This window comes from Phalaenopsis equestris, unplaced genomic scaffold (assembly GCF_001263595.1).
Source record: "Phalaenopsis equestris unplaced genomic scaffold, ASM126359v1 Scaffold001174, whole genome shotgun sequence".
Classification (NCBI taxonomy): domain Eukaryota; kingdom Viridiplantae; phylum Streptophyta; class Magnoliopsida; order Asparagales; family Orchidaceae; genus Phalaenopsis; species Phalaenopsis equestris.
In genome coordinates this window covers 478,479-504,146 of record NW_018165613.1, presented here as the reverse complement: position 1 = coordinate 504,146, position 25,668 = coordinate 478,479, and the positions used below count along the sequence as shown (strand labels likewise).

The following is a 25,668-nucleotide window of genomic DNA, read 5'->3' as shown; positions in this document are numbered from 1 at the left end:
AATAAATAGGGAAATATACTTTGATGGGCGTAGAATTGGAGATTTTAGGGTGACAGACTAAAATCCCCAATTCGGTCCTATTGTTTGAGGACTGAAGCGGAGATGTTAGCCCTCAGGCAAGGGGAATGTGGGAGCTCCAAAGTGAGAGCCAGTATCCGCCCAGCCTAGCCACGGATTCAGTAAATAATCATAGGATTGGTCAATGTTCTTTATGCCTGTACCAAAGGATAAAGAATATGATTGCTCCTATTTGGCACATACAATATTTAATGCATCTCATTCCTTTACATTATCCAATTCATTACATAATAATAGTAGTTTTTAATATCTCAAAATTCTCCAAACCAATTCATCCAAAAAGGGGTATCTTTAGAATTAATATTTGTATTTAGTTATAGTTACTATCTTTACATTTAACACTTGCATTTAGGAGCAGTTGCTAGATAAAATATCATTTTAATCTACATTTCAAACTAAGGACTAATTGTAGTAGATTAGAATTTGACTAAGGACCTCTTACCTCGCTTCCCTGTGGGATCGATAAACGGGACTCCACTAGAGCCCTGTATTACTTGAGTGATACGCATACTTGCGTTTGAAATTGTGACTTTACAAAATCATTATAAATATATAAATCTTGGTTCATAAATTTAAGCATATATGAAGTCGCTGTCAGAGGGCCATTGAAAATTATTAGTAGTCATTTCTTCTATTAAAAAATATGCTTCATCAAAAGGTTTTGACATTAAAGATCCACCTGTAGCAGCATCTATAATAGATCTAAGTGATCCTACTAATCCATTGTAAAAAGTTTGAATTATTAATCAATCTGGTAAAGCATGGTGTGGACATTTTCTAAGGAGATCCTTAAATTTTTCCCAAGCTTCATATATCAATTCCCCTTCAAAATGACAAAAATATGTAATATGATTTCTAAGTTAAGCGATTTTCGAGGGTGGAAAATATTTAGCCAAGATTTTTTGTGATAGTTCTCCATAAGTTCTGATAGATCTAGGTGCATATGAGTTTAACCAAGCTTTGACTTTATCCCTTATTGAAAAGGAAAAAGTCTAAGCCTAACAACATCATTAGACACACCGTCATATTTAAAAGTAGTACAAATTTCAAGAAAATAAGCAAGGTTAGGATCTTCAGTAGGTGTTCCTCCAAACTGATTATTTTGTACAATTTGGATTTTTTTTGTACAATTTGGATAATAGTAGGTTTAAGCTCAAATGAATTAGCAACAACATCAGGATTTTGAATAGTTAAGTGAAGTTCATCTGCTGTTGGATTAACATAATCTTTTAAAGGTCTTTCTTGATTTTCATTTATTTGATTATCTCAATTATTTGCCATTTTGTTCAAAATTTTAATTTCTATTTGTTATTTTCAAAATTTTTCAATAATACGTTCTAATTCTGAATCAAATATATTTAATTTATCATTACCTTCCCTGACAACGACATAAAAAACTTGATGTGAATTTGCTGAAATATAGTTGTGTAAAATTTATAAAGTTGACTCCGCTTTACAACGATGCCAAAAACTTGGTATTTTATGAATAATAATATGAATAATAATGTTCAGCACTTAATGTTGGTATTCTACGTAAGTATACATATCATTATTAAGTAATATAAGACTTTTTTTTAAGTGCCAAATATCAATCACACGATAAAGGTTTAAATTTGAAATGAGAAATTAACTAGAAAATTCACAGAAATCAAATGAAACTACTATCACTAATTTCAAATGTTTAAGATATTATTAAAGCTAAATTATTAATTATTAGTAGAATCTAAAAATAGGGTTTAAAATTAATAACTACTAAATTATGTTTATGTGATGAAATTTTCTAATATGAAAAAACATCTTTCCCACCATAATGAATTTTTAGTGAAATGAGATGAGATAATTGGTTTAAGTTTGTATTTTGTCAAATATGAGTAATTTTAATTCTCCACCCTGATTAAGTGTTATAGAAAATTATTGGCTAGTCTTAGGTTTAATCCCTAAATCTGTGGCTAGGTTAGGAGGATACAGACTCCCACTCCAGAGCTCCCATTTTCGCTCCCCTGAAGGCTAACTCTCGCTTTAATTTTTAAACACTAAGATTGAATTGGGGATTTTTTATCTGTCACCCTAGAAATCTCTAATTCTACACCCAACAAAGTATATTTAGCTATTTATTTGCACTTAATTCCATGAATGAAATACTCATTCATGGACTTAAATGTGATTCCCACTCTGTTGTAAAACTCATACTTCATTTCCCGGATCATATATTTCACAACATATTTTAACAATTCAATTGGTAAGATCAAAAAGAAAATTAAGAGCATATTTTAAAAACCATTACAATTTATTTTAAATTTTAACATTGATACATCCACATTATTTCTTCCCACATTATTTTAACATTGATACATCCACATTATTTCTTCATTTCACCATATCTCAGAGTTGGGAGAAAGATAAAGGAAACTACTCGAAAGATACATGAAAGATACATCAAAACACAAATTTCATATATAAAGAAAGTTCATACAACAATAATAAATAAACAACACTTATCTGAAGCTTTTTCTCAAAATAAAACCTTTGTAGCCTCTCTTAGGAAATGTAGGAAGAAGAAATCTCTCACTTCTCTTCCTCTACAACACTTCTTAGAGAAGAATTTACACTTAAACTCGCCACAAAAACTCAAAACTATAAAAACAATAATTAACTAATGGTGTAGAATGACATTGAATGAAGAAATGTGAAGGGGAAAACTGAAATTAGTGGAACAATTCAAAAAAGAAGAAAAGGGGGGGGGGGGGGGGGGGGGGTTCTGATCAAATTTCGGCCCTAAATAGAGCCTAGGTTGGTTCTTCAATAGGTGCATCTAAAAAATCTTCAAAAATTTTTCAAATTCGTCAAATCTTCTAAAAATAGGGTCTGCACCGACACTGGCGCCATCGGCGCCCATTTTGGCGTCAGAGGCCATCTAATTAATTCCTTCTTCTCTGTCAAACGACGCCGTCAACACAGACCAATTTTTTTAATTCTTCATTTTGACTCCAAATTTCATTATTTTTGCTCCAAGTCCTCAAAATCAACAGCCTGCAATAAAACACAAAAATATCTTCCATTAAAGTGCAACATTACCAAAAATGAGTATAAAATATGGGTCTAAAAATGCATATATTTTTGGTGTATTAATTACTATCTGATTTTAAGTTGAACTGTGCCTTTTAATGCTATGAATTAGATACCATAGAAACTGAAAAAATCGTAAGTGAAGTTGTCATTATACAGAGAATATTGAAGTACTATAGCATCATGGATATATGATCACTAAACAATAAAATGTACCAAAATACTAATAAAAAAGAAAAAAGTTCAGAAAAAAACTTCCTAAAATGTTGCTTAGAATATGATCCATTAATAAGTTCTAATAAGGGCACAATGAATTACGTTTGAGTTCTAGGACCATTAAAGTGAAACTCCTTGAAGGTCGTTGGTGTTATTGACATGCTTAAAAATGTGCTACTTTTTTATATACATTTTATGTTTATTTTTAATGATATTACAATTTAATGGAATGAATTTTGTGTGTTTTTAGTTTCAGGTACAAGAGATGGAGTTTTGGAGAAAAAAGAGTGAAAATAGAGCCAGGTCAAATGAAGCAAAGGAGCACAAAGTGAACTGGCGCCTAAGCGCTAGTCCCTATACATAGAAATAGAGAGCTCGGTGCCATGGCGCTAGGATCTGACACCTAGGTGTGAGGCAGTTATTTCAAGCTTCTAAAAGACTGGCGCCTAGGCGCCAAAATCTGTTTTTTTTAGATAAAATGTATTTGGATAAATTTTAAAGAGGCTTCTGAAGCGACTCTTGGAGATTTCAAGGTTTATTATAAGGGGGTGTCTCTTCAAGTAATAGAAGTAGTTGTTGGGTGTGTTGGATTGAAGAGATTGTTGTAGGGTTGTTGAGTGGAAGGAAGGTGTGTGTTTGGTGCGTCTCTTAAGGTGAGGGGGTGTGTCGATTGTAGTAATATTGTAAGGAGAGTTAATAATTCTTCCAATGAACTTTAAAAAATTTGTTTGTGGAGAGGTTTGAGATAAGTATTTTGTGTTTTTGTTTAAGTTTGTTAAAGTTTATGTAGTAAACCTGATTTTAAATATCAATCCACGTATTGTTGAATTTTCCCCATGAAATTTGAGTAGTTTTATTCATCTTTCTCCTTGTGATGAGAGATAGTCATGGTAGGATTAGAAAATGTTTAGAATTGCTTTTATTTCAATGTTGTGATGGTATATTACATCATGCTTAATTTGCTTATGCAATTTGACCAATTCATAAGTTAAAATGTATTGTGAAAACGTAATAACCCAGGAGGGCTATGCTTTTCCTCAATTAGTAATTACCACACTAAACTTTAGGGTGAAGAAGAAAACTTTAGGGTGAAGAAAAAGTAATCTTGGGGTGAGTGCAAATAGATAACGAGATAAGATTTGAAGGGTGTAAATTGGTGTTTCTAGGGTGACAGACTAGAACCTTAACCAATTTGATATAGAGATTGGAACATAAGGCAAGGTTAGCTCTAATTGAGGGCTAATGTGGGTACTCTAAGGTGATAGGCTAGAGCCTACCCAACATAACTAAGGATTTAGAAACTTAACTCTAGGTTAGCCAATGTTCATTACGCACTCGGAAGAGGGTAAGAAATATGCATGTTTCTATTTGGCTCAAAACTACATTCTAAATTTATAAACATTTGATTCTCACGCTGATTAAAATCTCATTGCAATGAGAAGGATTTTCATACAATCTGAACTCTTCTACATAAAACTAGTTTAAAAACCTTTAGCATTTTCTTTAAGTTTGGAAATAGAATTTGTAGGAATTAATTATTTCTTTATACAATTTCAACCTTAATTCTTATATAAGTTACCCGTAGTTTAAGTAGAGTTTTACTAAGTCGATAAAAATTTTTTTTCTTCTTTTTGGGATAGATACTTTTGAATTAAGAGAAAGTCCTATATAACTGATACATGCACTTGTGTAGTAACCGTGTAAAATTGAATTATGGAGAAAAATGAGGATTATTTGTTAAATAACACTCAGTCGAGAATTAAGAGTGGAATCACATATGGGCAGTGAGAGTCAAGTTTTTGGCGCCTTTGTCTGAGTTTGAAATTGAAGTATTACATACTAAGCACACAAATATTGTGTCAGGATCAGTTATTAAGTGGGGTGGTGTGAGGAGGAGGAGAGATGAGCAAGAAAGTAAGGATACTCAATCATTCAAGCAAGCTCCCCAACATTTTTAAGCGAGGTGATCCAGGCATTCAGGAAAAAAGGCTAACGTGACATTATGATATTAAAAAGGCCAAAGCGTTAATTAAAAAAATCTCAAGGAAAAACTACTATGTTGGTCTATATGGCCCAAAAACACACCTTTTACTTGCAAGGGAATGAAGAAGAACTCTTTCACAGCATAGGGAAGACTCACTCATGTATTACTAAGGCTAATTGTTTTCAAAATAACAATATATATTTTAAAATAGAACAACGATGAAGAACTTAAAAAATTAGCTTAAAGTTGTCTTTCACTATTATTTCTCTCAAATCCCGCTAGACACATTACCTTAGTTTTCCGTAGACAATGAAGCACATACTGTTGAGGGAATTTGTGAGCATTTCAATAAAGAGAGAGGAAGCACGAGAAGAAGATGTGGGTTTAGCTGTCACTCTATTGTGAGGGTTTCGATAAAGGGTGGGACGAGGAAAGAAAAAGGTGGGTGAGGGTTCTGACTGATGAGAGAACATGCTGGAAGGAGCAACTTGGGTCTCTCGACAACTAGAAGAATCCATGGGAGAACCCATGACGGAGGGAGATGACGTCAATGCTAAACCCCATGAAGGGAGATGGAGTGGGAGGGGCGTACAATGGAGTGGCTAAAAAGAAGGGTGGATTGGTTTAGGGTGGTTAGAATGAAATACTAAGTTATTTTTAAGGTTTTTGATAGTGGTCAAGTAAAAACCCAAAAGATTTAAGCATCGCCGCCCGTGATCCCGGCCATCAGTAGCAATTTTTTGTGCAACCGTAATTCTCGCCCATCTAAATTTATTCTCATGCCAACCAGAGATGTGAATGTAAGCCCTCCGAAATCAAGCGTCTCACACGCACGAGTGAAGAAGATGAAACAGCGCGCGAAACTGCGGTTCGCGCGGGAGAGCACCTTTTTAGCTGTACTCGCGTATTCCTTAAAAGCTAAGGTTATAAATCCTCACCTGTGCCAACTGGGCTCATGCAAAGTTTAAAATCCTGGCGCAGATATTAGCTCCGTGACCGATCTCGCCGGGCCGGGTCCAGGGTCAGTGTCCCGGCCGAGCGCCTGCCCGTTTTTCTTCTTAACCTAATCCCGAAAATCTTTGCGCCTTCTCTCATTTTTGATTTCTCAGGCAGTGCTGAGGCTTTATCGTAAGGGAAGAAGAGAGCCCAGCGCGAGTGGAAGAACGAGCCGGACCAAGATTATTATAGTGGGGAGATGATGAAGGAGGACGAGGTGGAGCGGTTGAGGGGATTGGTGAGGGACTGCCTTAGCAAGCATCTCTATTCCTCAGCCATCTTTTTCGCCGACAAGGTGGCTGAGGCAAGTTCTGATCCCGCCGACATTTACATGCAGGCTCAGGCTCTCTTTCTTGGAGGCCAGTACCGCCGGGCCCTTCACCTACTGAACTCCTCTTCCATCGTCCTTCGTGACCTGCGCTTCCGCTACCTCGCTGCCAAATGCCTCGTACATTTTAAAACCGCAGTTGTTTATCCACCAATTGACGGCGCTATGTATTAAAATTAAATGCTTTGTTCTTTTGGTAAGGAGGAGCTAAAAGAATGGCACCAGTGCTTGACGATGCTGGGCGATGCCAAAGTGGATGAACACGGAAACGTGAATTGCCCGAAGGATTGCAGTCCTATGTACTTGGACAAGGATGGAGAGGATCGTGAAATCAACGTAAGACTCGCTTATTGTTCATTGCAGAATTTAAGCATTGATTCTTCTCCCAAATGCTCTTGTGGGGTTGTGATGGTAGCACTTTATGGCTTTCTATTTTAAGAAAAAAAACGAGCTTTGATGATTATACCGCTGTTAATCATAGTTTCCATTTTTCATCAAAATTTCGAAGTTTTCTGCAGAACCCATGAGCTTCTATTAATTTATCTATCTCTAATGTAAGCACATTAAAATTATTTTAAAAATGATTTTATTCAACAATATCTTAGTTGTCCTTAGTTTTAAGAATAATGAAAATAATTGGCTTTAGATGTCATTGCAACAATGTTTTAATTGAATTTTTCTTCAACATAATGAATTATTTTTTTTTTTGTGACAAATTGAGACGATAAGCTTTTTTCAAGTTCTTAAGTTAAATTGAAGTTGCATATAATGTGAAGTTATTATCTAAACTTGATTTCCCAATATAAATGCAGCATAAATTTGGAACAATTGTAACATGTATGCATGAAGGTTAAAAATCTGGGGTTCATAAATGCATCATTGGATGACATGCTTAATTCATGCATACAAAAAAAAAATCACAATCTGCAGGCTGCTAATTATTGTTTCAGGTTCAATTTGAATGGCATGTTCTTATTCTAATGAGGCTTAGTTTGATGCTCAAACTCGATTTCAATTTCGGGATTTTGCTCTTTAGTAATATATCTAATGCAATTGCAAATTTTGGCTCCACAACATTAAATGAATTCAATTACAACAGAAGGTATTCATCTAATTCTTCTTCAAAATGATACTCTTGAACTGCAATTTCTTAAATATGATCAATTTTAACCATGCATGATTTTTGTGTTGGCAAATATTTGATAAGTTTCAAAAGAAAAAAAAAAAAGATAACGATTCTTTTTAGGGTTATTGTTGGAATACGATTGCCAATTTTTTTTTTGGCCAAAGGTAATAAATAAATATTAATTTATAAAATATATTTTAAGGAAAATAAAGGAAGCCAACCTGCACTAATAACAAGAAAAGTTCATACAACATTACATCTTTGGTCAAATTATTGATCCATTTTGGAAATATCTGTAGGTTATGCCTCTCATTGATTGTAGATACACAGTTTTGATTCTCTCGATTGTTACATTGTATTTGTTCAAAATAATGACTTATTCGATCTCGTCTACATTTTATCTCTGATTAACCTAAGTATGATTTCTTTAAAGAATATAATGACGTACTCATAGGCCCATATATTAATCTGATGTAAGGTTGTGGCTAGGGTTTCCTAATGCAATCTAGTTTGAGATGCGTACTGAAAACTAACAAACAACTACAATCCTCAAGTCAACACCTCTAAATTGTAGCAAAAATCAGCCTATTTAAATGTCAAAACGCACCGCATGCTTTTTTGTTATCAATCAATGATTTAATAAGTGGCAAGTTTTGAAATTTACTAGAAGGCATTAAACAAGCATAAAATTTTAGCAATGATTGCAGTTGTAATATGAATAAATCCGACTTGTTTAGCACATGAAAACATTTCATTCCCATGCACAAGCCATTAGCTAAAATTAAAGCAAAAATAATGATAGAAATTACCCGGAAGAAAGAACCAGATACCTCATCGGTACAAGAAAACTCATCCAACCTGCCCACATACAGGAATTGAAAAAACTGAAATTCTATTTCAATACTCTCTGTTTAGTGATTTTTACATGCCTTGGAGGTTTTATTTATGGCTTATTAAAAACCTAATATAAAAAACATCTCTGAATCTGTCAATATCTAATCAAGTGCACAGATTTCAATACATCCTCATGAATTCTGGTAACATCAAATCTCCCATAGAAATTCTAGCTCTTGACTCGTAGAATCGAATTTATCATTGACTCTTAGAAATGCCGAAATAGGAAAGTGAACATTGTCAAAGCAGGCAGTTGGGGCAACTAGGAGTCAAAAGGAAGCAGCTGCAACAACAGCAGCATTTGCAAATAACATAGGCAACAATTGGATATTAGGTAACAGATACTTCTAATAGTAGGACTAGTTGGCAATAGAGGCAATAACAGTGATAATAATGACTAAGATGGAATGTAGCAGAAAACCTCGTAGCATGAAATAGTAATGTCGGAAACTAAGTTGGCCCCATTATAGACATTTTTTGCCAAAATAATAAAAAAAATAGAAAATAAGATCATTAAATTATCGAGTCACTAGGTTGGTTGGAGATTAATGTCAAACTAAGTTATTACTTGGCAAAGTGAAAATCTAACCTAATGTGAATGGCTAAAACTCATCTACAAGGTACTCAATAATTTAGTTTGATGATTGTATGATCTCAATCCTTTTTGAGTGCAGAAGCCTGTGCCACCTATCTATTTCTTATCTGGTTTACCTGACTGCACAAATCTTTGTTAAAACTCCAGCTCAAAATTTTAAAGTCATTTGCAGAATCTGCTTGTTTCTATGACTATTTAATCAACTGAATTATTTCTGCCATGTTAACTACATTGTTGCTTTGTTCAGCATACTATTTAAGGCTCATGATTATATTTTTCCATGTTTTGTGGCTTGATTGGCGCTGAAAATATTACTTGATGCTGGTTTTTGAACATTAAGCTCAAACTTTAGTCATGCTCTGGCAGATTACCGCAGCAGTTTGTTATTTACGTGGCAAGGCCTTCGAAGCTTTGGAGAACCGTATCCAAGCAAGATTATGGTGAACTTTTTCTGCTGCCTTCCATCAATGCCCCAATATATTTTTTATCTTTCTCTTATATCAATTTCATGCTCAATGCTGGTAAAATTATATCCTTATTTTTCTTTGAGGCTCAATTGCATAATAGCATACGAGGACGAGGCTCTTGTTAGAGTAGTAACTAAAGTTGCGTTGTATTGGTTCTATAGACAAAAATACATCTTAACAATCTTTAAAAAAAGGTAGAGATAAAGGTATGTGTGCTGTCCTTAACCTAAATTCTACTGTTTTAGGCTAGATTTGGCTATCTAGAACTCTATGATATGAATTAAGTTTGTAAATGGACTAAGCGCATGAAATTTTGAGGTTCTAACCTCCTTTCTTGAGGCGTGTTGGATTTACCAAAGTTTTTGAGCTTTAACTCTGTAAGTTGGATTGGGGTACATAGAATTATATGGTGAAAAGCTATGTTATGCAAGATTAAGTTTGTGGAGCTTTTCCATTCGAAGTCCTTTTCTTATTGTTAAGACCATCAAGATTTCCTAACGGAAAGCCTTAGAGGACTTGACTCAACATTGAAAGGATGTCGTAAGTTAATCTTGACATGTGTCTATTATGCTTATATTTATACTTTTCATGGCGAGGGAACTTTTTTTTTTTTTTATCTTGTTAGATAGGTTGTCATTAAATAGGTTTGTTTTGCATTTAATTTTGGATTGACCTTGACATGACCATGGTATGAATTTTGTTTGTTAAATGTGATGAAATTGCTTTTCCCCAATTATGATATTTTAGTATATATATAGATATTTGTGTTTTGATTGCCAATAATTGCGAACAGGGGGCACTTGAGGACTGGATAATAGTACTAATAAATGATTAAGGTCAACATTTATGATTATTTCCTTAAGATGAGTCTTTCATACCAACATTGTGTAGTATTTCTAGAATCCTTTAAGTTCTAGTAGGAAGCCTAATAATTAGAGAATAATTATAATAGTATACGAATTAATGCGTTGGTAAAATTATATTCACAAAATGATAACAGTGGTCCATGACCTGATGAGTTGGTAGTAGGGACCCCACAAATCAATGAGTGGTAGCAGAAGAAAAAGAAAAGTGGGTAGAAGCCCTGATCAATGTGGGCTCTTGATGGCAAAAATTTTGCGTGCTTTTAACACTCTTAAGCAAATGAATGACACTCTTCAGCAAATGAATGGATGTCATCCATTCCAAACTTGAAAGGAACTTGCTTGATTTTTTTTTAAAGGCCGCCTCTAATATTTCTATGGTGAGAATGCTAACACATTGTTCGTTTGTGGATTGTAAAAGAGTAAAAATTATACTCCTGCCAAGCTTCTCTTTTAAAAATTGACCATCAACTTCATTATGCTTTGTACGGTAATGTTAAATGGGATTATTTGCACTAATGATGACAAACTTGCTATTATAATAGAGTCTCATATGTTCTTTCCATTCATTCTTTAAATCTTTAATCCTAGTTTTTATCCATAGCAAATTATATATATATATATATTCATGTTCTACTAATCCAAGTCATGATTATCTCTTAAGAATATGGAATATACATTAGTTGACCTGTTAACCATAAAATCTATATAATCTGCATGTGTGTTTTTCAAGAACCAATTCCTCATTTTTTAGTGTTCCTTTGCCTAAATTTTCCTTTAAATATTATGGAGTTCAATATAATATATATTATTCCTATGAAGCACGGACACGACTCGACACAATACGAAGACATGACATAATTAAAACAAAATAGGGCCCGACATTTGGTAAACATTGTTTAATATTTAATTAATTATTAATATAAAAAATATATTTTTTCATTGTTCTTTATTAAAATCATCACAAAATAAAGTAAGCAATAATAAAATTTAACTTTATAAATGTAACTTATAATATGAAACCTCATGCTTATAAATTTTAATTTTTAAAATTAGACGTATAATATGTTTCAAAAGAATTCCTCCAATTTATCTACAAAAATTTAAAATACAATACTATATTAATTAATTAAGTTAAAATTTAACTTTTAATATTAGAATATGTATTGATTTATAACAATATTTGAAACATTTTTTCTTTGTAAAGGCAAGGCCTAAGTGACCAATATATATATATATATATATCACACCCTGAAAAACTTTTGAGGAATTACATATTTGTAATTAATATTAAGCTGATATACATACATGCCACCCAATTCTTTTTTATTTTCTTATCTAGCACCCTAAACTTTAATAAGAATTGGTTGGTATTTATTTAAATGAGTAAATCCCTCTAAAATTAGTTTACAACTATTTATAAATCTAATAATTTAATAAACCATAAAGTACATATACTATAACAGGAAATTAGATACATGTCACCCAATTTTGAGGCTCGGGATGCAGAAGGCTTGGGACGGAAGTCGACACAGATGCTAAACTTCTATAGTGGATGGAACACAGATACAAAACATGACGAATCGGGACACAAAAGACCCAAAAACCTTCTACGGGACTTCGAAGCTTGAGATGAAGAAGATGCAGAAGCTTCGACGCTTGAGATGACGCTGAACTTCAACAATCAGACATTTCTTGGATGCAGATGCACTCGAAGCCTTAGGACGAAGCGTGAGGAAGAAGCAACAAGCTCTTAGAACAATGCTCCAACAATAAATTGTGCGATATGACTGCTGTGTCTAATTTAAATTAAGTAATTTTTTTTTGACAGCTCGTAGGATTCGAGGCGTAAATGCCGAGTGGAAAACGCCTCATCGCAGAAAGGCTTAAGCCTCACTCACGCAACAAGGCTTACGCTTCGAGTCGCTGCTCAAGTGTCTCGATTTGAGGCACGCTTCAAGATGGACACATCGAATTTTTTGAATATTGATTTATAACTATTATCTCATTAAAGAGTGAAAAAAATTATAAATTATCACTTACGAAATTAAGGTGCTTTGACTCCACTAGGCTTCGATGGATAGAAATTTCATTGCAAGCGTCACATAGTTTGCAGGATGTTTAGATGGACTTCAACAGACATGTTTGACTTCTGCTCATGTTGCGATGAAGAAGCTTACGACTTCTGCTTTAGCGGGTGTAGGTTCAACTTTGATGAACAAAAGAGAATTACAATGCTCGGCTTTGACGAATGTAGGATGAATTTTTTATGCGTAGCTTCGACAAACAAAGAAGGAACTACTCATACTTGGTTTTGATAAATATTGGATGCACCTTCTATGCTAGATTTTGACAAATATTAGAGGGAGCTTTGACATAGTGAGAGAAGATGCAAATTCGACTATGAGGTATAATTAGGGGCTATATGTAATTTTCTGTTTATCGTGTTCCATTTTTTCCAAAGTCATGTTAAGCTCATGTTCGATGCAATGTCGAGATGTATCTTAGATGTGTTTGGGCCTGAAAATAATTCAGACACATATTCTGTAGTGTTGTACAATTGTTGGAGCCTGTTGGGGCTTTCAGACAAGTATTGGTCTCCGATACGTGTCCGACATGGTTTTATAAGTGTCGTTGCTACATAATACTATTCTAACATGTGATTCCATAGATTTATCATTGTATATAAATTGAAATGTCACCCCAAAAATTTAAGTAATGTTAGGTCTAGTATATGACTTGTAGGAAAGCCCTTTCACCGTTGTAGTATAGATTTTTTTTTTATTAAATATTGTGACTTATGAAACATTTTCAAATTTATAAAATCTCACATGGCACTTGACCTATTTATTTCCAAACATGGCTATTTCCGAATTCAAAATTGTATCTCTCTCTCTCTCTCTCTCTCTCTCTTTCTATATATCTATATATATATATATATATATATTTCTTTTGAGTTGAAGATTTTATGTCGAGTGTGTATAAATTTCCTGCCAAGGAAATATTTTAGGTTGTTCGATTATTTAATTTGAAATTATCTGAGCAAAATTTTTCTTTAAATTCGTCATTTCTTTGATGTCATTACCTATTATGATAACTTCTTTAACATAGATTGGTCATGCGGAGGCTTTTCTTAAAGCCATAACAACATTTAACAACAAGCCTTTATCCTCCGAATGTATGGTTGGCTATAGTGTTTCACAAATATTATAAGGTTATGCTTGAAAATGTTAAGAGTACAAGTACCTATTGTAGATATTCTTTTTAAGTGCTCATGATAAGTTTTTTTATTTTTTTTGTGACTTAATGTTATTCTTCTCCAAGTACCTATTGTTGATATTCTTTTAAGTGCTTATAGTTAAGTCTTTTTATCTTTTTGTGACATACTTAATGTTTTTCTTCCCTTTAAGAATCAACAAGCCAATCACAACAATTTTTGATTTTTTTATTCTGTCATATGTTAAATGGTTGTTTTGTAACTCTCCCATTAGATTTAGTTTGTATGCCTAAATTTTAAGAGAATTTGAGACCAATGATATGTAGGTATTATTATTATAGCAATGCACTTATGAAGGCTGCAACAATTTGATCGACTTATGGCAGTGCAATGATTAAAGCTGCAATAAGGCATGTTTGTAGCAATTCAACAATAAATGCTATAGCAATAGGACTAATTTGGGGCAATATAGTTCAAATGGAAAATTTTTGCTGTAGTGCAGCAATGAAGGATGCAGTAATGAAAAAAATAGGGGAAAAGGATGAAAGTGTAGCAATGAAAGGCGTAGGATTGTAGTAATGCAGTGATGAATTCCGTTGAAAGGGAAATACCAGAAAGTGAAAATGCTTAGGGCTTTGATGCCTTAAGAAGAATTGGACAGAATTCATTGATTCTGTTATTTAAACGTTTGTGTAACATTTATACAATTGAAGGAGGTATTTTAACAAGAAACATAATAATTATGATAATTACAAGAGTTTACCAATTGATGAGTAGGTAGAATAATAATTAGAGATTAATTGTATATTCCACAGATTGATGAATTGGTAATAGGTATCTTATGAGCCAATGAGGTAATAGCGGAAGATGAAGAAAAGGTGGCGAGAATGCTTATTGAGTGTGGTTCATAATAGGTGGAAGCTATTTAGGCATTTTAATGTTTTTATTCTGGACTTTTTTGTAAACACAATCCTAAACCTTATCTTTAATGCTTATTGCTTGGAGTTTTTCTTCAATTCATTTTCTACTTCCCTGCTAACTCAAAAACAATGTGCGGGGAACTTTGGGAGTTGTAATAGTTATCTGCAAATGCATTGATTAGTTATGATACTCCCATTCTAGCTTTGACCATTTTTCCTCCTGATCTTTGACGTTGTGATAGTTAAATTGTAATCCTACCTTCTTCCCTAATGGTATGGCCAAGGCCATGAGTTATGTGGGAACAAACACCGCTGAGATTTATTTACAATACAGACTCCTTCACCCGACTTGTTAACTCTTCAACTCTGGTGCTAACCGTCTCATGGGACCCTTATTTTTTTCAGAACTTAAAATTTCGTTGCATTGACAATAGTAGCAAATCATGGTGCATGAGCCCTTCATCATCTAGTTGGCATTTAATGACAATGCTCTTAACTGGGCTTAGCTTTGTATTATAATATATTGGAGTGTTTATTTATTATGCTGTTTACATCCGTTTTAGGTCATTGCTTTGGCTTACTACTGTATTTTTGTTTAGCTATTTTTTTTGACACATGTCCTAATCCAGTTTCGCTTGATGTTTGTTTTAAGGTACATAGCAGCTGTCAAGTCTGACCCTTTTTGTTATGAGGTAAGTATAGACCATGCTTCTCTACTCTGTGATCATTTGATGGTTATTGGTTAGTAATGGTGGCGTTTACAAAATGTATTGATCATCAAGTCACGACTTATAATACACTGCATGTTTTGGCCACTACCACTCCACTATGTACTCACCTTCCTTATTGATAATCATCTCTCGAACTTAAGAATTTTCTTTTGTCTATTAGTTTATATTGTTTACGTCATTCAGAAAAGTACTGGTTAAGTGATATTTTCTATTTGTTAGAGAAACTAGGTTTTTTCTTGCATCTAGTGCTGACATTTCATGATTCCTCTTTTCACCTGGTGGCAGGCTTTACAAAGTTTGGTTGACAAATACCATGCTAACATGTGAAGAGGTATTTTTTTTTTTTCGTTCAACTTTTTGGATTGTGCATGGTTGGTAGTACGTGAAACTGTTGCGTTATGGCTGATATTCAAAATTTCATTCTTGCTAAAGGCAGCATTTGTCAATAGCTTTTAAATTTATTATCAACTTAGCTTTTCATATGGCTACTACTTGAATACAAGTAAATGCTTTTTGTTTTATTAGGCGTTACAGAAGTTTTACTATCAATTTGATTTACTCTCTGGTCATACTACCATAATTAAACCACATCAGAAATTACGCCTACTTATTTTATTGATTTTCAAAGTTTAATTATGTATGAGTTCTGTAAGTTTTACTCTCAGTGTCTTGCTTTTAAATCATTATAATGCTCTGTAGCATGAAATTCATTATCACTGAACTTGATAAAATTGCAGTAACTAATACCAGAAATTCATGTTGAATGCTTGAAAACTAAGGTAATTTTGTTTAAGTACTTGGTCTGGGGAGTGAGCCAAGGAAAGTTTTTTAGATGTTGCAACATTCTGGTGATTTTTATCATACGACATGCAATTTGACAATGATGAATGTCCAGAGTGGGTAAGATGGTTTTTTTCCCAACTTGCTCTTTGTTTTCATTTACATTTGCAGTGTTTGGTTTAAGAAGATTCAATAGTAAGTTTTCTATATTTTAATCTCATTTCATGCTATTTATTATCAAATATTGTGTAAATAAATCAAATTTCTTGGCCGACGTTAGTTTACGGAATCTACTTGTGTTTGAGCAGCTTAAGATGATGGCACTATCTTACTTGAGGTTTGGATCATTGACATGGGGGTTTTCCTTTTTCCTCTTCCCTCCTTTCCCTTTCCGCCCCCTTCCCTTTTTCCTCCTTTCCTTTTTCCTTTATTTATTTCTTTCTTATTTTCTTTCATAGCACTTTCCTATTTTAAAAGCTTTCTTAAAACTGAAATATGATTTTTATTCTTTCTTCTTGTTTTAAAATCCTTTCTTATTTTAAATCCTCTTCTATTTTAAACTATTCCTAAAATCTGAAATCACGATTATATTTTGTTTTCTCTTCCTATTTTAAATCTTTTACTATTTTAAATTCTTTCCTAAAATCTGAAAACATGATTGTATTTTTATTCTCCTTCCTTGTTTTCATTACCTAAAATAAGTCCAGCCTCTTTATAAATATGAGATGATATGCTTAGAGTTTAGGGTCTTGTTTTTGATATCTGAATTCATGTTTTATCTTAGAGTTTTTCCCTTCGAGGGCTGTATCCGACGTCGAGGAAGTGCTCCGGCTGTCTTGCGTCCGAGGTGGTGATCGTCTCCAAGGGTCCGAGTTGTGCTCCGGCTATATCTCGACCCCGCCGAGTTATTTACCTGTCCGTCTGTCTTCTACACCCCTGCAAGTCGCTGTGGAGCACACTTCTGCATCTAACAGGCCGCTGTCCTCTACTTTCCCGCTGCTACCAGCCCACCTCCAAACCCTGTAGCAGACTGCTGCCCTCTACCCAGACGACCAACTGCTTCCCAACCTGCCATATCACCTTCAATTCCTCACTGCACTACTGTAGACTGATATCCAACCCCCTTCTGCAGTCAGCATGCTGCTGTTCTCTACTTTCCTACGATCCCAACTGTTGTCCCTCTACTCCTAGCTACTGTTCCTCGTTTCTGGTTTGCTACCCCACCTTCCAACCAACTTCCACGACCCTTGGGACACACTCTCGAGGTCTCCGTTTGTGTCTTTTTGTGTTTTGGTGATGTTATTTTCAGTTTGTGTTGTAACCCTCTTTTTCTATTAATAAAAGTTTCTTTTATGGTTTGTGTTTTTTTCCCTCGGTATCATTTGATATTAGAGCTAGCCCAACCCTAGTTTTATCTTAGGGTTTCCTAGCGTCGGTCTTACCCCTCGCCAGAAAATTTTCTTTTCTACCCTGAACCTCCCATTCCAAACCAATCCATAAATTCTCTTCGCTGATTTTCAAAATCAACATTCTCAAATCAAATTTTATACACCTTCAATTAGTCCCATGCACCATCTTTTAGCCTCCCAACCATAAACCTTAGTCATGCCACTAATGAGATATATGCCCGAGCCTACTCGGGAAGTGATACGGCGAGAGCTCCGCCCGTCTTCAGCGGAGACTTCAAGATGTTGAAGAGAAAATCCAGCAGGAGGTTACCCTCGACCGTGATCTGGAAGGTTAAAAGAAAGAACAAGATGTTAAGGTGAAGCAGGAAATACAACGCTAGTTTCTTCCAACTTACTACCGCCAAAAGTTACAACTCCTAGATTCTGAAATGGAGAGACCGCAACACCAAGCGACCCCACCTGCCTACTATCCAATGAAATCAATCCGCAAGTCTGTCACAACCAGAAAATGTTACAAGTGTTATGGATTTGAGTATGTGGAATCAAAATGCATAATTAGGGGGTGAGATTTGTTTCATTGAGCATGATGTTGTTGAAAAATCGGGCAATGACACAATTGATATGGGAGAAGTTGAAGACTTCTGGGAGGATTCTCCACTTGCAACTAGCGAGGAAGAGACACTACTAGTTCTGGTGGATTTCGAGATAGAGATTCCACCTGAGGTAATAGTAGCCGTTTTGGAAGGTACTGACTTTGATGCAATGAGCGTTCAAGTAGAGTATGAAACTGTGATATCTCCAGATACCGTTTCATAGGCATTGAGAGGAGCTACAACAAGACTGGCCTTGGCGGTCCAGAATGGTCACGAGCTTGAGGGTAGACATCAGATATAGGGCCACCAAAAATACAAGAAATACAACCTTTTCAAATGTTTAGACCTCATTTTGAGTTATCCCTATGGGGGGGGAGGTCCAATATGGTCCGAAGAGGAGTCATTTTGTGCCATGTCGGAAATATTACGTTGGATTATTCAGAGGTTATTTTTAGTACAACATGGTACCCATTATTGCCAGATGTCTTGACAAAAGAGATGAATCCCAACTTTGTAGTGGGCCTGAAGGACTTGATGAGGACAAAAATTCTGCAATGGGATCCAGGTCCCATATATGGGGAGGAGGTCTCTCTTGAGTGGGTGCGAGTGAGAGTGACACAGCTTGTCACACATTTCATTCCATAATTGAGTTCTCCTCACATACTTATTACTCAACTATCGCATGCTAGGCACGAGAACTCGAAGAAGAAGATTTCAAATGTAAGGGCTCAAGAGTTGCATTACGGGAATCTCCCTCTATATACAACTCCCTTCTTATTTTAAACCCTTCCTAAAATCTGAAATCTTGATTATATTTATTCTCCCTTCTTATTTTAAATCATTTATTACTTTAAATCCTTTTCTATTTTAAATCCTTTCCTAAAATTTGTAAACATGATTATATTTTATTCTTCTTCCTTATTTTCATTGCCTAAAATAAGTCAAGCCTTTTTATAAATATGCGATGATATGCTTAGAGCTGAGGGTCTTGTTTTTGATATCTGTATTTAGGTTTTATCTTAGAGTTTTTTCCTTAGAGAGCTATATCCGACTTCGAGGAAGTGCTTCGGTTGTCCCTCGTCTGAGGTGGTGGTCATCTCCAAGGGTCTGAGTAGTGATCTGGCTGTATCTTGACCCCGCTGAGATATTTATCTATTCGTCCGTCCTCCCTGCACCCCTGCAGGTCGCTGTCCAGCTTCTTCCTGCATCTAGCAGACCGCTGTCCTCTACTTTCCTGCTGCTACCAGCCCACCTCCCAACCCTATAGCAGCCCGCCACTACTCCCGCCATCTGCCCAAAAACTGCCAGCTGCTTCTCAGCCCACCAAATCACCTCCAACTCCTCCCTGCACACCCCTGCAGACCACTGTCCAACCCTCTCAGCAGTCAACAGGCCACCGTCATGTACTTCCCTGTCGTCCCAACTGTTGCCCCGCTACTCCTAGCTGCTGTCCCACCTTTCCGGATTGCTGCCCCATCTTCCAACCAACCTCCACCGCACTTGGGATGCATTCTCGAGGTGCCCGTTCGTGTGGTTTTGTGTTTTGTTGATGTTATTTACAGTTTTTATGTGCTACAACCCTCTTTTCCTATTAAAAAAAGTTGTTTTTTTGTTTTAGGTTTTCTCTAATAGTAACAATCATGTTACTTGTAGATCTATAAAATTCTATTTTTTTTAATCTATAGATTTGCATTCACTTCTGCATTATAACATGCTGATCTTAGGATTTGGTTATGCCAATAAATGAGACCTTTGTGAGTAATTGCTTTGAATGCCAATGGCTATTCATATCATTTATTCCTTTCCATTGCTTCAATTTAGACCATTCATCATTCAATTGATTCCCTAATGTTTACCATCGGATCTAAAGCTTTTCCCTCTTCTTGTGTGTCTTTGTTTAGGAATATAAAGGTTGGAGTTTTTTTTATTTGTAGGGTTGTTTCATGTTTGTACGAGAATCCATTCATTTAATATAAAGGTTAGTTTTTTTTTTAAGATGGGAAAGTTTCAGATCTATGTTCCTGCATGCAAGCAAGGGGAATTGTTTTTTTTAATTAAGCACAGGAGAGGTAACATAAGTGATAATTTGCAATTGTTATTCCAATCCCGTTGGGCCACAGTTCTTCAGTGTTGATTCTTCATCTGTTTCCCTTCATGCTCTTGTAGGGAATACAGATAAAGTGATAAATTGGAAGGACTAGAATCGTTATCGTTATATGCATAACAACATCATGGTCATTGCATCATGTGCTCAATCGTTTGATGGATTCTTCAGAAAATGGAGCTGAATAGTGGTGTTGATTGTTTTTCAACATTGTCATTATTTATGTTCTTTTGAGATTAAAATTTATTTAAGGTTTAGAATTCGTGTTTTTGCCAAATAACCTTAGATAATAATGTCAATGTTCAGAGATGTCAGATATAACAAATTCACAAGTTTCTTTGGTTTGGGGGAAATTGAATGGCGTAAATGTAAATTAACTATTTGAAGAGTTTAAGGGTACATTTGGTCCGATTATTTCTTCTTGAGAAACTAATTAAAAAGTTCTTGGAAAAATTATGATGGAAGCTTTTTTTTTGTTTGGGAGATTTGCAATTTTTCTTGATATCTCTAACTTAATTTTGTTAATGTAGTTTTTACCTATGTTATTAAATGTATATAGAGAAAATTTAGTCACGCCGACAGTTATTGACACCTTCAACATATTATATGGTAATCTCTATGTTGGGTGTGAGATCATTTGACATCGTTCTAGAATTCCTAGGTGTATGCAGATCGAAAGTGGTTTTGAGAATGTTTGGAGACTAATAAGAAGGAAAATTCTGAGAATTGATAAGGATTTGAAAAGAAAAAACTGTTATAGCTGCCGACGAGGAAGACGTGGAAACACCCATCGATGATACTATAGGTGATGTAAGGATGGAGGAGAGGATCCATCACTTGTTATCATCAAGATACAACTTCGTCACTAAAAAATGTTAAAAGTGTTCGGATAGGAAAAAAATAGAGAAGATTCTCCAAATAATCTTAAACCATAGAAAAAGTCCATATCCTTGTTTCAAGCAACATATTTAGACTAAGACATAAGTTAAACCCTAATTCTAGTTAAAACTAATATAACCAGGGCCCCATAAAAGCTGGCCGACCTTGTGGGGTGTGAAAATCTCATAACGAGAATGCTTGTGGCGGAAATTCCCCTAAATCCCATATCTCGATTCCGCGTAGTCGAGATTCACTCTTGCTTCACTCTCCTCTGTTAGGAGTCTTGGTGTTATCCTCTAAAAGTTTCTAAATCCTAGTAGTATAATCACTTGTTAACAACATTGAAGATAGTAGAGATGTTGTAGCTATCAGATAGGTCAATCTTATATGCATCGTCATTGATTATTTTTGCAATCTTGAATGTTCTGTTAGTTCTAGGTTCGAGCTTCTCAAAAGAACTTTTTAGGAAACATCTCATTCATCAATTTGATTCATACTAAATCACATTTTTTAAAAACAATAGCTTTTCTACACTTATTCGCTTATGATACTAGGTAATCTACTTGACAATTTTCTTCCACATGCTCATGTAAGGTTTGAATTTCTCTGACCTTGTTCTCTTCATCAGTGTTAATCTCAATAGCTGACAAAATTGTCACTTCCTCCAATGATATGAATGAACCGTGGTTGGTGATCTAAGTAACATATTTGTTGTATGCAAATTCAACTTTAGGGGGGAATAGAATCCAATTGTTTGATATTTTTTTGACAAAACATCTCATAAGATTTTCCAAGCTAAGATCACCACCTATGTTTTCCATTGGTTTGCTGGTGCTCTACTGAATGGAGTTGGAGTTTGTACCCAATATGTCTCATAAAATCTTTTAAAAGTGGCTAAAAAAATTTACAACTCTATTTGAGGTGATGGTCCCGGCACACTATGAAGATGAACCATCTCCTTGAAGTATAAATCTGCAATGTTTGAATCGCCAATCGACTCGTGACAATGTACGAAGTGTCTTCCTGGAGAAGCAATCCATAACCACCATCTACAACTTTACTCCGTTGGGTTTGTGGAAGACCTATAATGATGTTTATGCTCCCATCACCCAAGGTAACTCTGGAAGAAGGCTGGAGAGTTTATAAATCCATATTTTGCTCCTAGTTTTAGCTAAGAGACAAGCCGTGCATTATCTAACATGCTTCTCTACATGTCATATCAATCTGGGCCAAGATAAATTCTCGTCACTAAGTTGAGAGTTTTATCCCTACTAAATATTCCTGTCATTGTTTTATTGTAATATTTTTATTAGATATCCACCTTGATTGAACTTCTGGAAATGCACAACTTATTATGGAAGAATAAATAACCATCGGGCCTATGATACCGCTCATATGGTCTGTCTATACTACGAGTTCAAATCCCTTGAAAGTCCTCATTAGTGACGTATAAATACTTCAGTACTATTGTTTTTGACTATACAGTAATGATTCTTAAGTGATAAAAGCTCATTGCATCAACTATATTACTATTATTTTTTTGCTTTATGTTTGAGTATAAAATGAAAAGAAGAGAGGACCTCAACACAAGAGGCATGTATTCCTCGTAGCTTGTTATGATTTTCCAATAATCTCAGGGCTTTATGATCAGTGTAGAGAGTAAAATCATTAGCTAGTAAATAGAGACTTCAATGATTGGGGGCTGCCTCAATGACATAAAACTTTTTATTGTATGTGGAATATTTTTGCATGGAGTCATTCAACATCTTACTAAAGAAGGCAATGGGATGTCCACATTGATTCAACATAGTAATAATCTCTATATTGATGATGTCTCACTCCATCTTCAAATTTTGATTGAAATCTGGATGAGCTAGAACTTGGGCGTGAGTATCCTATTTCTTCATGGCATCAAAACTAGCATGTGCTTTTCTTGAATATGCAAATTTGTCTGCTTCTTGTAAAAAAAAGCCAGTCCGTGGAATTGATGTACTTTGATAAATGATTGTGGATTTGGCTAATTGACGATAGTCTTTTTCTTTGTTGGGTCCATCTCAATGCTAGAAGCTAAAAAATGTTGTTCCACGAAGCACGTCTGTGGTATCAGAAAATGATAGTTCTACTTTGTATGAAGAACTCTATCAGTTGCTAGTGTTGCAAATGATCTTCCGTTGACTAGTTGTACTTCAGAATATCATCAAAGTAAACAATTACAAATTTTTCAATAAAGACTCAAAAATTCTTGTTCATTAGCCTCATGAAAGTGCTTGGTTGCATTGGACATGCCAAAATGTGTGATTGTACACTAATACATTTCATCTTGCATCTTGAAAACGGTCTTTCACTTATCACAGAGCCTTATCTGAATCTGTTGATATCCACTTCATAGATCTATCTTGGAAAAGATCCTAGCTCAATGCAATTGATTTAATAAAGTCATCCAATCTTGGAATGGGGAATTGATACTTAATGATGATCTTGTTCACTGCCATGCTATCAATGCACTTACACCTTGATTCATTTTAATTAGGCATAATAAAAGCTTGCACAACAAATAGATTGATGCTCCCAAGAATTATCTCGGGGACACTATATTCTTAACCTACTAATGTAGCTTCTCATACTCTGATGGTCGTATTCGATAGTCTGGTCAGTTAATGAGCATTGATCTTAAGATGAGATCTATATCATACTGAATCTCTCGTATGGTGATAATCTGGATGACTGACTATTAGTTTGAACACCATGAAACTCTTCCAATAGAGGTGGACAATCTCAAATATCAACTCATCCGTCTCTTGCCCTCCAACATCACCAAGGTCAGTCCTATTGGTGCTTCTCTCATAAAACAAAATTATAACAGAAGACACTATAGTTTTCTTGTTTGACTACTCGTCACTACTGACTACTTCAAGGGTAAAAGTAAAATACACTTTCTATCTTTGGTAAATAAGTAGGTGGTTTTGTGACTATCATGAAATGCTTTTCTTATCACGTTATCACGATCAACTCAACAAAATATGCATGCAGCCGTAGGCATGACATCACATCACATCTAATCTTGTAGCTTGTTTCTAATGGAGAATTCTAGCAGACGCCTCTTATCGACGTTGATCTCATTCCTTTTTTCAACTAAGCCCGAAAATATGGCTAGAAATGCTTTTGGATAGCGAGCCTCTAGAATTGGGTAGTGAGACTCAATTACGACCTTTAAAAGTTAGCTTCATCTCTATGAAGCTGCAAATTGTCCCCTTCACTATAGGATGCGTGTCAAAATTATTATTCCTAATCCACTGTTTCTCTCTCTTGTGCTTGGTTTGAAGAACTCGATGATGCACAAGTATCTCACCTCCATTCGTGGGGAGCTGATACTTCTCCCCATTCTCCTCATCTCCCGAGTCTTCACTATCATTTTTTTCCATTGCAGCATGCTCTGTGAAAGAAATCATTCTCCTCTTTGGGTAGTTGGATGCAATACATTCATATTCATAACACTTCGAATACTTTCTAACTGGGAATGTCTGGGCATGCTGATATGTTCAATTCTTTTTTTCTTCTAGTGCCAGCTTTCCCTCACAAGTGGCTAGTTGTGACAATTTGGTCGGTGTGCTCTTGCTGCCCAATCTTATGGTCAAACCTTGTTTGAAGGGTGGAGTGGATCTAATGCTATTCTGTTGCTTCTACACCTTTAGCGCTAAGGGTTGAACATCTTTCATGATCTAGTAGGACTATAATTGCAACACATTTCAAATAGAAACTCTCAATCCTCCAAGATACCGGGTTATAGTTTTTTTCTTTGGCTCTGCCAACTCATATTTCAATATGAGTTATTCAAATTCATCTCAAACAAATATCTATTTATAGTGCGTTAAGAGATACTTGTACTGCATCTCCTTCATCTTAGACCAAGTTATGATCGTTTTTTCCCTGACATTGGCGCAGGTGCTATATATTCTCCCACTACGGAGAGAGACTTTTATTCTTAACCAAATAACTATTAACTAACTTGATCTTTTTATTCGCTGTAATGTTTCTGTGCTCAAATCTCCTCTACTATCTGGAGCTGCTCGATGAACTTATTTAGTTTCATACGACCATCAAAATTCAGTAAGTTGACATTCTTTTCAAAGGAACCATCATTTTTTCTATACTCAATGCTTAACCGACACGACATCAACTCTTTCACATTTAATTCTTTGTGAAAAGGGTTTTTTTCATCTTTTCTACTCGGTTGGTGTTACCTCATTTTTGTGAGGTCTTCTCTTCTCCTCCTTCGGAGCCTAGGATCTAGCTCTAGGAGTTCCTATTGACCGTCCTAGAAAACTAGAATTGAGACTCACCCTTTTAGAAATTCTAACCACTTCCTATTTTTCTTTGATGTCCTGCATTTATGGCACATGACCATCGTCTTACGAAAGAGCG

General features: G+C 35.1%; 1 protein-coding gene across 1 annotated transcript in view; it reads left to right on the top strand.

The window, feature by feature from the left end:
• The first annotated feature begins 6,377 nt into the window (after nt 1–6,377).
• The window catches only part of LOC110033416 (anaphase-promoting complex subunit 6), a 111,974-nt gene continuing 92,683 nt past the window's right edge, over nt 6,378–25,668 (top strand). The window contains exons 1-6 of the mRNA XM_020737386.1: nt 6,378–6,788; nt 6,870–7,004; nt 9,650–9,723; nt 15,403–15,442; nt 15,767–15,789; nt 25,425–25,453. Coding sequence (XP_020593045.1) covers nt 6,540–6,788; nt 6,870–7,004; nt 9,650–9,723; nt 15,403–15,442; nt 15,767–15,789; nt 25,425–25,453 — 550 coding nt within the window. The 5' untranslated portion in view covers nt 6,378–6,539. The remainder of the gene's footprint in view (nt 6,789–6,869; nt 7,005–9,649; nt 9,724–15,402; nt 15,443–15,766; nt 15,790–25,424; nt 25,454–25,668) is intronic.